General features: G+C 53.2%; 1 protein-coding gene across 1 annotated transcript in view; it reads left to right on the forward strand.

Annotated features, from left to right (window-relative positions):
• The window catches only part of STX8 (syntaxin 8), a 250,258-nt gene extending 240,418 nt beyond the window's left edge, over positions 1-9,840 (forward strand). The window contains exon 8 of the mRNA XM_037028102.1: positions 9,666-9,840. Within this exon, the coding sequence (XP_036883997.1) occupies positions 9,666-9,733 (68 nt within the window). The 3' untranslated portion in view covers positions 9,734-9,840. The remainder of the gene's footprint in view (positions 1-9,665) is intronic.
• Positions 9,841-15,766: the final 5,926 nt, after the last annotated feature.

Consider the following 15,766-nt stretch of genomic DNA (forward strand, 5'->3'; position numbering starts at 1 on the left):
CTTGACTAACAAGTCTGACCCCTTCCTTGAGACCTGACTCTCCCTGGGCTTGCAAGGCGAGCTGTCACGTGGCGGCCCTGCTGACCGAGGGTTCGCCTTACCACCCTGGTGGCTGACCCAGCCACCTGCTGCCTGGGCCCTGGGAACCACCATCCACCTCCTCTGCCCATTTTGTGCAGTCCTAATCTCTTTTAATTTCCTGTTTCTAGGCAAGCCCTTTCTTTTGTCTTCCCCACCCCCACTCCTCTCAGGTCACCTTTCCTGATTCCTGCTTCCTGCTGAGAATGTTTCACGCTCTCTGGCCCCCAGATGTCTCTATCTACACTGTTCTCTTGTTGATTCTTTGCAAGTTTTTCCATTTACACAGAGCACTACCCCCTGTCTGCACTGAAATGGGGCCCCAGCCCCGGGACCGGGAAGTGACTTTCCCCCAGATGGGGCCTGGGCCTTCAGACGGCAGGGCTGAGTTGCCAGCATGAGGAAGGCGCCTCCGCCCTCCCTGCGTCACCCCAGCACAAATTCAGCCCCGACACACTTGGGGCACCTGGCTTGCCCCTCCAAAGAGTCACCTCAGAGAAGACCATGGTTTCTACCTTCAGGAAGCTTGTACTTTTCAGAACAGAGCCAGTGTGTAGCCCGTGCTAGCCATTACACCACGTAATCCTCCCACAGCCTTGGGAGATGTGTGTCCCCCACTGGGCCCTGGGAAGCAGCAGAGATGCTGGGGAGCTTGCGCACTGAGGCTCGGGGCCAGGCTGGAGTTCCCGCTCCTGCCTGTACCCACTCAGCTGTGTGCTGGGCTGTGATCTCCGTGAAAGACACAGGCGCAAACACAGCAACCGCTCAGTGTGACATAAACCTGATGAAAATTTAGGAAGTGTTTAATAATTCCAGTTTTCTTTGTTTTCAGTCAGAACCAGAACACAGATTCTGGCTCAGTTCTTTGCCTTCTGATGTATTTCTTTGAGGAGTCACACTGCAGTTACTCTTCAAAAGTGACTGACACTTTGAGAGTGTCACTTCTGCAGTGACATTCTCACTTCGGTGTCACCGTGGGCTTCCCCTGCATCCGCAGGACTCCCAGGTGGCCCCCTCCCATCCTGAGCCCTGGCTGCCCAGGCTGCTCCCATCTCCGCAACACTCCCTCCCAAGAGAATGCTGCCATTTACCCAAAGCCGCCTGCTGCCGGCCTCCTGTGTCCCTGGGGCTCTCTCAGGCTGAGTGGCATAACTGATCACAGAGACCCCATTTTCTCACCTACAGACTGGGGAGAGGTTTCCATCCTACCAGTCTGGTTGTCTTGTGGTAAGAACAGTGAGGGGTGGAGACAGGGTCGGTGCCCGTGCACGCCGTGTGGCCTACCAGCAGCCCCTCTTTATCTCCACTTCTGGTCTTGCTGTTCCACTTGCGTCGTCACCACTGTTACTGTCTGTGCCATCAGAGCCCAAGCGCCCAGCTCCCAGCCCCACGGCTCTCTCCACCGGCTGTCACACACAGTTGAGCAGGTTGCAAGGCAGGCGCTGCCTCAGGCTTCCTGCAGGTCTTCCAGGTCCCCTGCCCCCTGGGTTTGCTTTGACCTCTCCTCGCGCCTGTGACCCTGGACCCATCCTCAACACATGCCCCTGCCCTGACCTTCCCTCCCTTGAAGGCCTTGCACAGGGCGGTTTTTCCACAGCTTCTCTTACCTGGCGTCCATTTGGCTGTGCTCTGCATGCCCCCGACTGCAGCCAGTGTCTCGCCCAGCACAGCTGCCCTTCCGATGGCCAACAGCTGAAACGGGTGCTGCCAGATATTCCACCCTGAACTTCCAACCTTTCCTGGACGCCCGTCCTCCCCGCCAGGCCCTGGCTAGAACCGGGCTCTCTGTTCCCACACCAAATGCCACCCAGGTGTTCCTCTGTTTTCGCTCATCTTCCTTCTCTTTTCGAATGAATGACATTTTATTTCTGTTGTAAAACCGGGAGGCCAGCTCTCTCCCAGGCCATCAGCGGAGTATGTGCTGCAAGGCCCCATTCCTGGGCAGTGGGTTATATGAGCAGGAATAACCATTGTCACCGTAGTTCCTGTTTATGGAATGCTGGTTATGTTCTGGAAGCTTCATGTACTTCATCTTATTGAACCCTCTCAACAAGCCTATGGTATCACTACTTTCGGGCTTATTTTTCAGATGGCAGAATTCAGAATTAAGTCTCTTCCCCAGCATCTCATAGCTGGGAAGAAACAGCTCCAAAGTCAGGTCTCCCTGACTCCCAAACCGCACCCCCCCTCCACCACATCTGACCAACACGAGCCCTGTGCTCGGAGAGCCTGTGACCGAAGGAAAGAAGTGGTGATAAATAGCGTAAGCGTGTGCAGACGGAGGATGGCCCTTGGAGAGCAGGAGCCTGGCTGGCTGGCGATGCTCCTCTGGGTTGGGGAGCCATGCTTCCCTCAGGGGCCGAGCAGCGTAGGGCAGGGGATGTTGGTGGGGAGTGGCATCTGAGCCAAGTCCCACCACTTGACCCTGGGCAAGAGTGGGGAAAGGAAGAGGGTGGGGGGTCGCTGAGGAGATGAGGGCAGTGGGCTGGAGCTGGGGAGGAGGGCTGACCCAGGAGCAGGGGAGGGAAAGCCTGGAGGGAGTGGTGAGGGCCAGGTAAGGACACAGTGTTTTAATGAAAGCACCTTGGAGCTGTGATGTGAAATATATTCAAGGGGGGGCACTAGATGCCTGTCCCCCGACCTGCGGCTGGGCAAACCCAAACCCCGTGGTGGTTTCCCCAGCACAGCTGAGCTTGGAGGCGGCTGGAGGAAGGAGGCGAGTGCCCAGGCCTGTGGCAGGCAGCTCCGGGCCAGGCCGGTCTAGGCCGAGGGGCGATCCCAAGGGTGACTGCAATTCAATCTGAGAATCAAAATGTAAATGCGTTCACCTTCTCTGCCTACGTCTACTGTTTTCTTAGCTTATTTGCCCAGTAATGGGATTAAAGGGAACATTTACATGAACTTTTGAAAACAAATATTCCAGTTTTGTCTTCTCTCCTGCTTATTCCCACCCTAACTCAGGAGTCTGCTGTGAAGCATCTGTTTGATCCGTGAGAGTGAACTGGTTAATACACAAGCAAATGTCACTATTGATGGGCCCAATCAGGGAAAAACAGCTCCAGGGTCCTTTCATAAATGTCCTCCGTGGGTCTGCAGAGGTGATGAGCTATGTGAGAGTTGTTTGGGGCTGCGACTTTCCCAGTGTGAGGAGCCAGCCAAACAGGAAGAGAATATATATTTTGTTTCAAAATAACCAACAACAGGTAACCAGTGTGGCTTTCCTTGTGATTAAAAAAACTGATAAAAAGAGTTCCAGATAAACTTGCCCTTCAGATCCCCTGTCTCCCACCTCCTTCTCCCTCCACCCTGCTCCTCTCCCACCGCCCTCAGCTCCCAAATTTCCCGCAGCCTGAGGGAGAAGTGGCCGGCACGGAGCTCTGCCCTCACCCAGGATCAGCCCGGTCTCTCATGGCCTCTCCTCCCGCCCCCATCAGTGAGTGCTGGGCTGTGGCCTCCGCTCAGCTGCTGCAGCGGGGCTGGCAGCTCTGTCATTTGCAAGTTTCCAGTGTTTCACTGGAAAAAATATGGATCATTAATCCAGATGAACAATCTTCAGAAAACACAACACTGTTCCTGAGAGACTGTGTTTCATATCCTTTCCCAGTTTGAAAAGAGGTTTGTTTTCTCACATCTTTTTCGAATTGCTGTGAGCTGAACTTGTAAATATTGTAAGTGGTTGAGTAATACTCATCTGGTGAAGTGACCAAAGGAAATGGGCATGTTTTTCCACTCCTCTGACTCGGGCAGCCCGAGCCCGCCCTGCCAGGGGCCTCGGTGCCCGAGCGCTGGGCCGAGGAAGCGTGGCAGGAACCTCCCCGCCGGCCGGAGCCTCGCCAGGTGTTTCTGTGCTGGGCTTCGGGGCAAAGAGCTTTCATTGTTTTTAAGAAGTTGGCAGGTTCCCAGAAGTTCACTGTCTTTCCTCATTCTAAAATGTCCAATTTTTTCTTAGCTAGGGATGGATGACTAGACCCCCTGAGGTTTAAGGGCTGCTCTGAGGCAAGAAAGAGAGGTTCTCTCTTTCACATGTGACTGAACACCCTGCACAGTCTTCTCATGCCCCCCAGGGCGACCCCTGCGCCCACTCCCGCACCTGTGGCAGCAGAAACTCCTCCCTACCTCTGGCTCTAAGAAACGGTAGTCAGCCCTCTGGCTTAGGTGGTGGTGGTGGTTTTTAAATGATGCCGTCTCCTTCAATGATACGTACCACAGTGATCATTAAGGAAATATAACCAGGAGTTGCTCATACCACCGCACTGCAGGCGGGGAGCAGGCCACGACGAGGTCTTGTTAAAGTTGGGTGATGAGTTCATCATAGCTCATTGTCCTCTTCTGTCCATTTTTATATCTGTTGAAATTTTTTCACCATAAAAAGTTGAAGGAAGGGAAGAACAGGGTGGAGGGAAAGGAAAAGAAACTCCTTATGCCAGTGTTGCAGCCCACGGAAGTGTGGGCCTCCCTCCCTGATAAACTCATGCTGTAGGGAGCAGGGTCCTCCCACAACCACTGCACGGCACCCCCGGCCCCTCCACCCCACCCCACCATGCAGAGAAAGGGGAAGATCATGGGCTAGAGTTCAGTCCCACCAGGATTCCAATTCCAGCTCTTCCTCCCACCAGCTGTAGGGCCTTCAGTAGGAGAGTGAGCCTTCCAGAACCTTAGCTCCCTCGTCTTTAAAGCCAAGGTGAGTCATTTGCTGCGGAGAATACAGCGAGGCCGCACAGGCTCACCTGGGGCGGTCGTGCAGGCTCTCCCTCTGCAAGGGGGAGGCGTCCCCGGCTCTTGGAAGACCCTTGGTTACTCCTTCTGGAACATCCTGTTGAGCCTCCATTCAGGAAAGGTGTCAGAGCTGTGGTCACATTCCAAGAAAGCCACACTTCTCAAAGACAAAGGATTGTAGTGATAAAGTATGTAAACACCGTTTCTTTGTCCTAAAGAATCCAAAAGACTGCAACTGGCTTTTGCTTATCACCGTCACTTGCCATCTAAAAATGACTTCCTTAGTTGACCCTCAGTTCACACAAGTTTACTTAAACCTATTGAAAACCTTCTACCCTAAGGACCCCTGTTTGTTCTGAAGGGGTTAAGGTGTAGAAGCCTTATTTGCCATCGCTCTCAAAGTCCCCCTTTTCATCCTGGGACAAGAACCCACTTTATCACATTTTATCAAGTGACGCTATCTCTGCTGTCAATCGCTGACGTGCATCTTCATTTTTCACCGGCATTGTGTACCCTGTCACACCTCTACTGGGATGTGCTGGGTGTGATTCACAGTTTCTGCAATGGAGCAACTAGCAGCTTAAAGAGAAATCACTGTATTCATAGTGCCGGGAGCCCCCTCTCCCCACCCTTCGGCCCCCTGAGAGCTGGGTGCTCACACGACCCAGTCCTGTAAGCCCGGGCCTCAGACCTCTCTCTCTGTGTCCTCCTGCTGACTCAGGAGTGTTTGTAGACCAGTGCTGACCGTTTTTTTAAAATTGTCTCTTGGTCTCCTTGACACATTTTCTCAGCTTCTCCCTCACTACTGACTATTGCTTCTGTGTCTTTTTTATTGGCTCTTCTTGTGCCTTCTAGATATCCCATACATGAACTGACTTGTGGAGAAGAATGTGCTATGCCTCCTTTGTGCGCCAGGCCTTGTGCCCGGTCCGGGGCTGTGGTGGTGGACTGGGCAGGCACAGTCCCTGCCACAAGTGCTCCCGTGCCAGTGACAGACAGGCAGCCACCAAGGGCCTAACTTATGATTTGGGAGGGATCACTACAGAGATAGAGCCAACAAGAGCATGGTCAGCTGGGGTCTAGATGGAGTCCCTTGAGAGAGGCCACTGACACTGCGTGTGGGAGGATGAAGGGGGATTGCTGGGCCAAGGGTGGGCAGCACCCCCCGGGGGGAAGGGGTGGCATCAGCAAAGTCCAGGCAGCCAGAAGGAGCATGGCACGCTGGGGAACCGAAGGCCAGGGTGGCCGGAGCGTGGGCACAGAGTGCGGGTTCCGGGTGGCAGGCTGGACTGCACAGGGGATCTGCCAAGCCACCACAAAGAGTTTGGATTTCAGTTTAAGCCATTGGAGAGTTTTAAGCCAGGAAGTAGTGAGATCTGATTTTCATTTCAGCTGAATTGTGGAGAATGGATTGGCTGAAATGAGCGGCAGGTCAGTCCCCTGCAGTGGCCCACAATGCCCTGAGGCCTCTTCGTGAGTTTAAACCTAGATGTGTGGATTCTTCTTCCCAACCATTTGTTCTTGGTTTCTTTGTTCTCATCACTTGTTCAGCTATTCTCATAATCACTCTGACTTGAAAACTCCAGGTCACTTGTATCAGCCTCTCCTTCAGCCATCACAGCTGCCTCGGTCCAGAATGCTTGTTGCACAAGTAGCTTCTCTTCCGCGAGGGTCCTCCCAGCTCTGATCCTGTCTGAGCAGGTGACAGCGCTTCTTCCCGAAACACCACTCGTTATCTCTCTCCTTTCCTCAGAACTTCGGCCCTTCCCCGTCTTAGGGCGAGCCTGGGCTCTGCAGGGCCAGCCGTCGCCCCTGACGCTCTACCATGGTCCATCTGCTTCCCCCATTTCCATTATTATTTTCTGTTGTGCAAGATAAATCCTTCACCCTCGTCAGGAAGTATTGGGATTCCTGCCCAGGTGGAGCTTTTGATCAACCTAAAGACATTTCTGGAGACAGAAATGAATGAAAAGATTTGTTCTTCGGATTCTGGCAAGAAGATGGGCAGAGATGATATTCAAACATACACCACCTCCCTCACTACAAGCATTTTGAAATGCTAGATAAATTTTGACAGCACCCCCTAAAATGTTAGTGCATAGCTGAATTTACAAGGAAGAAAGGAACTCCCCAGATGAAATAAATGGAGAGAGAGCTGGAAACCAGAACCTAAACGAACAAACCAAGCTGCAGCTGGGTCACAATCAGCTGTAGTGACAGAGAGTGGGGTCGGCACACTTCTGTGAGGGCCAGGCAGTAAATAGACTAGAGTTTGCAGGCCTCAGGCAGCAAGACATCTTCTTTTTCTTTTGACAGCCTTGTAAATGTATACAAACCATTCTTAGCTTATGGGTTGTACAACAGACCGAAAACCAGACGTAGCCCATGGGCCACAGCTTACACCTGATAGAGAGACTTGGGTTTGCACCCACATGAAGACAGGGTGGCCTTGCAGCAGGGGGCACTTAGTTCTGAAAAGATGGGACAGTCGGAGAAAGGGGGTGTATTAGGAAAAATGCACACCTTGTCACAGGGAGATGACAGGGAAGCTTGCCATGTATTGTCACTCCTCAGTATTTGAAACCGTGGATGCACCGGCTTACGTGGGTTGGGTTTGAAATTTACACTGCCTGAGTCACAGTGAACCCGGGGGTCTGTGAATGGAACTCAGAGTCTCCGAACCGGAGGAGAAGACTAATTGCATTCTTATTTTCACTAACCTCTAACTGAGATTTAGCATTTTCTTCAATCAAGAAGGGAGTTAACAGACTGTAGTCGTGTTAGATCTTAGGTCTTTGTCACCAATAGAAATCACATATTTTCACATCAAATATATTGTATGAGTCTCTCAGAATTTTGTATAGATAGAGAGAGATTAGTATGTTTCACTATAATTGGAAAATTTAAAACACACTGTAAATAGTTATTGGGCCAAAGAAGAAATTGTTGAAATTTCTTAAATATTTACAATTTGGAATCTAGCAATGATTATTTCATACCAAAATTGTAGGTTTAGAGAGGTAATATTTAGAAGAAAGATGAAAAATGAAGAAGTTAATTTTTAACTCAAGAAGTTAGAGAAAGAGCAGTAAAGTACATGCAGAGGAAGTCCATGAATAGCAGGGTTCACCGACTGACTACGAATAGTAGGAATAAGCAAAGTAAATGCAGAAAGTAATGAGACAGAAAATAAACGAGAGATGATCGGCAAAGTCAAACTTGTTTTTGGAAAAGATTAATTACAAAGATACACTTGCAGCAAGCCCAGGCAGGGCAGATGCTGGAGAACATGCGCAGATGCGCAGTGAGAAGCGAAGGGGGCCTGGCCCCAACGTAGTATTCTCATCGTGAGAGAATAATGACCGGTTGTATGCCAATACTTTAGAATACTCCAGGGAAAAATGGGCAATTTCTCAGAAAAATATAATTTAACAAAACTGACTCAACAAGAGGGAAAAAACAGAATTCCCGGTGTGGGAAACTATCCAAGTGTAGAGGGAGTGTTGAAAAGACATTGAGCGGCCATTCATTCATTTATTCAACAAATGTGTGTCGAGTCTCCGTGCCAGGCGCTGTCAGAGAAGCAGGGGCTGCAGCGGTGGATGAAATAACCAAATCTCTATACTCTGTCAGCTCTGCCCAAAGAACTTCGTATGACGATGGAAATGGTCTTTATTGTCTCTGTGCAGCGTGGGAGCCGCTGGCTGCCAGCACCTCTTACGCACTTAGAATAGGGTTAGTGCAACTGAGACGTGGAATGTTTCACTTTTTTCCATTTAATTAACTGAAATGTAAATAGCCAGATGTGACTAGTGGCTGTCTAGCTTATAAGACCAATAATGTGTTAATGGCTTCCTCTAAGAAGGTAAGCTATTGAATTCCCAGGACCCTGACCTTTCGGAAAGCGGTGTCTCGGTCTGAGGTGGGCAGCCCAGGCGGCCACACCACCACAGTCCTGTGGGTTTCACCTTGTCCCTTGGGAGGGCGTTTCCAGGCGCCCAGTTGCATCTGTTCCTCACTTCCCTCCCAGGGCCTCAGGAGCTCAGGGATCGGTGAGTTGACTGAGTGGCGCGTCCTCTGTGGCAGCCACACCCGTCTCTCCTGCCTGCCAGGGCCCTGCTGGGCAGGCGTATTCTCTGGGATCTCCCTTAGCCCCCCCCCCCCCGGGAATGGGCAGTCCCAGAAGCATGAGTGGGGAAGGTGAGGGGTGAGGCGGGCTGGCGGGCAGAGCTGAGCACAGAGAGCAGGCAGCTGGGAGGGCCGGTGCTCACCTTTGTCTTCGCCAGCCAAAAATGTTAGGAAATAAAACAGAAAAAAGTACTGACTTAAAAATTTATGTATGAAGAAAAAGTTCTCTTGGATATTTTTACAGATGGATGACGTAAGTATCTTGGCCTCAAGAAGAAAAGGCAAAGCCCTGTGGATAGTAGAGATCCTAGATTCTAGAATGAGTATCTTTGTCAACTCAAGTCTGCTTTATCGGTGTTGCACCAGCGCGAACAGGAAATAGGGCCAGGCTGCACATAGAAGCTAGACCTGGGGACTGAGTGCGCCCACCCCTCCTCGCCCAAGTGCTGAATGGGGAGCCCTCTCAGGCCCCCCCCCCAGACCTGCTGCCAGGAGCTCCTGCACTTTGCTGGCACACTCGCAAGGTGGTGGGTGCCGACTCGCCAGCGTCCCTGGAGCCCTCCCTTTCTGCACCCACCAGCCCACACTGGGGCTGCTGACACCCGCCACACACTGAAGCACAAACCAAAGGAACAGACCTCCTGGAGGGCCACATCCCCACCCTCTCCGAGGACGTGTAATGGGTGCGTGGTGCTCGTCTGGTGGGGATCTCTCAAAGGTGTTCGTGTGCTTCTGTTTTCCAGGGATGATAATGGTGATTTTACTGCTGCTCGTGGCCATCGTGGTCGTTGCTGTCTGGCCTACCAAGTAGTGGCAATAAAGGGACCACCAGCCGTGACACCTGCCGGTGATGGAGGAAAGCTCAGCACCCTTTTGATACATGAACGCTGCTCTCAATAAATTCCCTTAAAGCGCTGAGCTCCTGGAGTGTGTTGTTTTAGCAAGGCGAGTTGCATGTAGCTCTGGAGCCTACTGGAGTGTCAGGCACAGTGTGGCCCTTTGGCTCCTACCTTGGTCATTTTGGTCCTAGCCCAAGGTTCTTCACATGGTCACTGCCAGTGGCTACCCGCTGATTCCACCCACCCTGAAGGTGAACTGGCACAGGGGGGATGAGACCAAACTAGTAGGCACCTTGTAACCTTGACTATGTGGTCTGCTAAGGAAGTCATGTGTCCATGCAGGAACTAAGTGAATGGTCAAGGATGCTTGTGCAGGCAGGAAGGAAGGAGTGCTGGAGGGCTGTGTCACGGGCACGTGTCCCAGTGTGTGACCACACCTGCTCTCACGGCCCATGAGGCTCACTGCTCGCGCCGGTGCACGCTGCCTCACTCAGAGTTGTTCTCTTGTGACTCCCTGCAGACCAGGAGGCACATGCTTTTCCATTGCTTCAGTGATAGTAAACCCAGTTTCCAGGGCTGCAACATCTTTTTTTTTAATCATCATGCAAGGATATGTTTATTGATTTCAGAGAGAGAGACATCAATTGGTTACCTTCCGCATGCACCCCAACCGGGGATTGAACCCACAACCTTTTGGTGTATGGGATGACACTCCCACCCACTGAGCCACCAGCCAGGGCTGAAACATCTTTAGAAGCAGCCAGAATGAAGCCTGTTGAATAAGGTGGGTGGGGTAGGAAATGATCTGTCTGGAAAGTGCTGTTCAGGGTTTATAGAAAGGTGTGATTATGAAGTCAGGAGAACTGTACCTCCATTTGGCTCCTAAACGGGCTCTGATAACCAGTGCATGAGCATGCACAGTGCACGTGTGTGTGTGTGTGTGTGTGTGTGTGTATGGAAAGGGCAGACCTGCAGAGGCCTCCAGGCCCATAGGAGCACCAGAGAGTTGTGGGCTAGCATGGGGAGGGCCCAGCTTCATGCCCTCTCTCCCATCTGTACAGAAAGCAGGCCGGGCCAGCTGACCTTGCTTTGCCCTCCATGGCAAAAGGGGAAGAAATTTGGGTTGGTGACAAGGCAGGATCCAAAGCACAGGATTTCACTGAGGAAGAGCAGAGAACAGGCCTGTGGTGGGGAGTCCCAGAGGGATGGCCTGTGGATCTCCTAGATACTGTGAGCAGCTGCTCTCAAGAGGGCATGACTGGGCCGCCCCGCGCACAGAGACGGGTGGAGGAGGAGCGCAGCGCTGCCTGGCACAGGGCCACCTCCCAGAGCTGAGATTCCTGTCCACCCACCTGCAGTGGGGGAACAGTGTGGGGACCATGACTTCCTGGGCTAGTTGTAAATTGCTGCCAAGCGTGGGCCACCTATTCCTGGCAGCTCTTCCCAAAAGGGGCTGGGTCGCCTCAAACCCCCAGTGGGCCCTGCTGCACCTGAGCAGTCCCCCTTCCATCAGCTGTGTGTGTGTGTGGTCGTGATGTGCACTTTTCTCCCATGAGAGGTGGTCCAGCCCACCCAGCTTCGCACCAGGACTCTGTATCAGCCGGAACAGGCAGGACAGTGCCACCTGCACAGCCACCCAAACAGGAGTGGCCTAGACACACCCAGACCTGGTCATCTTGCTCCAGCTCTGAGTCCCTGGCAGGTCAACACGGTGCTCTGGCAACATCTCCTCTGCTCCCAACTCATTGGCCGGGACAGTCACCTGACCGTGCTCATCCACAAGGAGACTGGGATGTACCCAGAAGGCAGAGAGCCTGAACCAGGTGGTGAATGGCCCCAGTGATGACCACAGCCCTTACCAGCTGTGTGACCGAGGCCATGAGGAGCGGGTGAGTTAGACACAAAGCTCACTGCTCGACCCCACCTCAAAACCCAGTGGGCCAGACGACCTCCAAATCCATGCTTGGGAATTCCACCCCACTCTCCACACAGCACAACAGAGAAAACTCCTGTGAGAGCCAGTGATCGAGCCAGGGCAAGGTAGAGCTCTCCTGTCTATTTGGACCCTAGTGCCCAAGGACCTCCAGGGGCTGCCAGTATACGCAGCCCCAGGCTCGGCCTTAGATGGTAAAGCCCCGTCCCAGATTTGGTAGAACAGCTGGGCTGCGTTCTGACCGTAATGGCCAAGGCTTGGGAGGGCAGGGAGCAGAGGCAGGTATGAGCCATACTGTTGTGGCACTGGGTTGCAAAGTGGAGGAGAGGAAATGGAAGCAGAGTTCATTCAAAGGGGTGTGCACACTCCTGAAAGAGGAGCCGTGCTGGACAGGGGGCCCAGGCTTTGGGACAGTAAAGCGCCCTGGGCTGCACTTCGCTTGTGGGGTGGGAGCGGGGTGGTTGCTAGTGGATCGCCCAACAGAAGATCAAGAATTTGGAGAGCCACGTCTCAGTGCTGTCGAGCAAAACCCCAAATCTATAGAAACAGTGTCTCCCTGGAGCCCCCCACTTTGGGGCTCATGGGAGGCAGCACCGAAGGTCTGTTTGACTTTCTCACCTCCTCTTGACTTGCTCAGCACGGAGCCCCGGCAACTCATGGGGCGTCTTTGAATCAGAGCCACAGCGTTCTGGCTCAGCCACACAGAAAGGCCTTTTCAAGCCAAACACTGAGCTGATGTCTGCACACAACAGCTTCTGTTCTTTAGATGAGCGAGCTCAAGGCCTGGCCCAGCACAGCTAGCTGGGCGGCCTGCACAAGTGACTTCACGACTCTGGACCTACAAGCAGGGGAGGGGTGCAAGAGCGGGCCAGGTTAGACTTCGAGGGCCTGCCATCTGGGCCTGGGCAGCACTGGGCCCAGAGGGTCGGGCGACGCTGGGCGGGAAGGCTCCCCTGCTCCTCAGCTTTCTTGGGATGGGCTTCCCACAGGACATACCCACCCCACTCTGAACCAACTGGCAGACCAGAAGTGGCAGGACACTTCCGAGCTACTCTTGGGGATGTATTGCGTCAGGACCCACTCTGGAGTGACACAGCTAAGGTACAGTCGGCATTTTCTGGCAGGGTTTGGTAAGGGCTGCCTCTCCCCTTCCAAGGTGTCAGGAATGCAGCCGCGGCGGTCCCTGCTCGGAGTCTGTCAAGTCAGCTGTGAGACCTTACTCTAGTCAAAAAGAAAAGCGGCAGGACAGGGCTTTAAGCACCCATACCTCGGGTGCTTTTTCAGTGAAAATAGACTTTACTAAAATAACAGCATAAGTATTGTTTGACTTAGCTGATTATTAATTATAAGCATTTTGAGTCTGGATACCATATAAAGAAATCCAGATACCTGGTTGTGACGGACTTTTTTGTTCCGTTGAAATGCCATTATTAATAACTGGGACTAAGCCTTGGCTTTCCTTAGCCCCAGGATGATCTGCTCCTTTCGAGACCTGCTGGGCCCCTGCAGGGCCCTGGGGCCTCCCTCCACGAGGCTGCAGCAGGCCCTCCACGGACAGTGCAAGCTACCCACCTGCCTGGAGCTGCATTTTCCCTCCCAGCCAGCAGGGCAGCCTCCCCTTCCTGCAAACTCCCATCCCTGCTTCTTCAGCTCCCAGGTTATACTGAGAGCTGTTTGCAAAGACTGACGATCATCTTTTATCTGCTGGGGTTTTCTAACCTCACCCCACTGGTTAAGTGGAGTCCCCCCCACCATAGCCTTAACAAGTGGGCCAAGATTCACCTTCCCTCTAGTTCTGTACAACTTCAGACTTCTTCCCAATGTACCTCCTTCCAGAAAGAGCTGGTGTGCCGTCGAGCCTGCCCTTCGATAAAGCAGTGAGCTCATCCGTCCATGAATGTATTTCCCACTGGCTCTATTCGTCTCTCACTCCCCGTTTTTCTTGGCATATTTCTGATGTCTTTATATAGTCTTAAGAGAGCATAGAAAGAGGTGCCTGTGCAACAAAATCTGAAACCCCAGAGTGTCTCTGCCATGAGTGGGCAGCCCCCCCCCACCGGCCCCGCCAGGCACTGGCCCTGGGCAGGGTGGGGGCAGGGAGGGTGGCGCTTGACAAATGGCTCCCTGGAAGTCGGCCGGCTGTGAAGCCCTCCCGCCCAGCGGGGCCTGGGCTTTTGACTGGACTGTGCTGGACCCTGCGTCCTGATGGGCGTCTCTCAGCTTCCTCAGGCCTAACCATGCCAGTCTCTAAAATGGACTCTCCCGACCACCTGGGGCCCGTACGTGGCAGTGACCTGCCTTATCTCCTGCTCTGTGTTTTCAGTGGCAAAGCCTCTCCCCGAGTGAGGCAGGCACTGGGAGGCAGCAAGGCTGCTTACAACCTGCATTCTCCTGTGTCCTCGGCCAGGGCTTTCCTTCAGGCCTTGGGACTGGGCTGCAGCTGCCCCACAGGGCCTGGCGTGGGGACTCCCAGGGGAGATGACACTGCCAGTCACAGACAACTTTTTTATGAAGGGCAGAAAAAAAACACATCACGCAAGTCCTTGAGAACGGGACCCTTGAACAGAATGACTGCAGCTGAGATTTCCACATGCGGCACAAGCCTCTGAGCCCCAGTCTCCGCAAAGGGGCACAAGCCTCTGAGCCCCGGTCTCCGCAAAGGGGCACAAGCCTCTGAGCCCCAGTCTCCGCAAAGGGTCCGGCTGGGTCTGCGCTGACCTCGGGAAGGGCCTGAGACTGTGGAGGAGGCTTCTTCCTTCTTGGCCTCTCCAGCCACCTGCCACCTGCATCCTGTCCCTGACCACCCAGTGTCAGGAGCTGCCACTCCAACAGGGACACTGGAGGCCACCCCTGTCTCTCACTGCCCTGGCTTTGACCCCTGGTTCTGAGAACAGCTCCTGTTCCTCAGAGCCGGCCCTTCGAGGAGGCTGGGCACTGGGCGGGCCCTTTCCTGCCTGAGGAGGGGCCCCAGGCCCCTCAGCCAGCTCCCCCACCGTGGGGAAAGGGCTCGCCGTGCCTCCCAGGTGCCACTTGAGTCCGCATCGCTGAGGGGCCGGACTAGGCCCATCTTGAAGACTTGTCTTAGAAACAGCTGGGTGCAGAAATTATGGCTTCCTGGTGATGATCGGCTCCACTTTGCATAGCAACACAACATGTTCCTAATGACAGAATTGTTTATTTAATAAAGAAATCATGACCATTTGGAGGTTTAAATATAGCTTCTCAGAAACCCAGTGAGCTCAGCTCCGGGTAGCTGTGTGGCGCTGGCAGCAGCCCAGCCCTTGCTCCACGCAGAGCCTTTAGCAAGGGCTGAAAAACCCTTGAGTTTTACTAACCCTGTTGTCTTTTCTCATGAGTCTCCTCTTACCTTTGAGTAGGAGAAACTGGTTCTGTGAAAGACAAGAACTCTACTTGCACGTNAGGTTTAAATATAGCTTCTCAGAAACCCAGTGAGCTCAGCTCCGGGTAGCTGTGTGGCGCTGGCAGCAGCCCAGCCCTTGCTCCACACAGAGCCTTTAGCAAGGGCTGAAAAACCCTTGAGTTTTACTAACCCTGTTGTCTTTTCTCATGAGTCTCCTCTTACCTTTGAGTAGGAGAAACTGGTTCTGTGAAAGACAAGAACTCTACTTGCACGTTCCAAATCAGGCGGGGACATTCCAAGGGGCACTGTAGGCAGCTGCTGAACTTGGGACAGGTGGGCAGAACACCTCTTCGCCCTCTCCCGAACCGGGCCCACCTGGAGTCCCCAAACCTGGAGCCCCAAGGAGTGGCAAGGATGGATGGTAGGGGTGGTTCTTGGGGACTTAAATGCAGCTTGACCCATTTGAGAGATTTTTAGCTTAAAATCACACTGAAGTCACCAAACCTATAGGACTGTCCAAGCGAACGAAGTTGCCCCACCCCTTCTTTTGGTGGCTAGAGTGCTGTGTTAGGCTTTGTGAACAGTCGGCGGCTCTGTTTTGTGGGGGTTCTCAGACCACAGTCCATATTCTTTAAGGGGCAGAAACCCGCCGTCCTCTCCTTGCATGCGCGCCACCCATAGCTCAGGCCACAGTCACGACTGGGAAACGAA

The sequence above is a fragment of the Sturnira hondurensis genome, unplaced genomic scaffold (genome assembly GCF_014824575.4).
Source record: "Sturnira hondurensis isolate 20B ecotype Veracruz unplaced genomic scaffold, ASM1482457v3 Scaffold0019835, whole genome shotgun sequence".
NCBI classification, from domain to species: Eukaryota; Metazoa; Chordata; class Mammalia; order Chiroptera; family Phyllostomidae; genus Sturnira; species Sturnira hondurensis.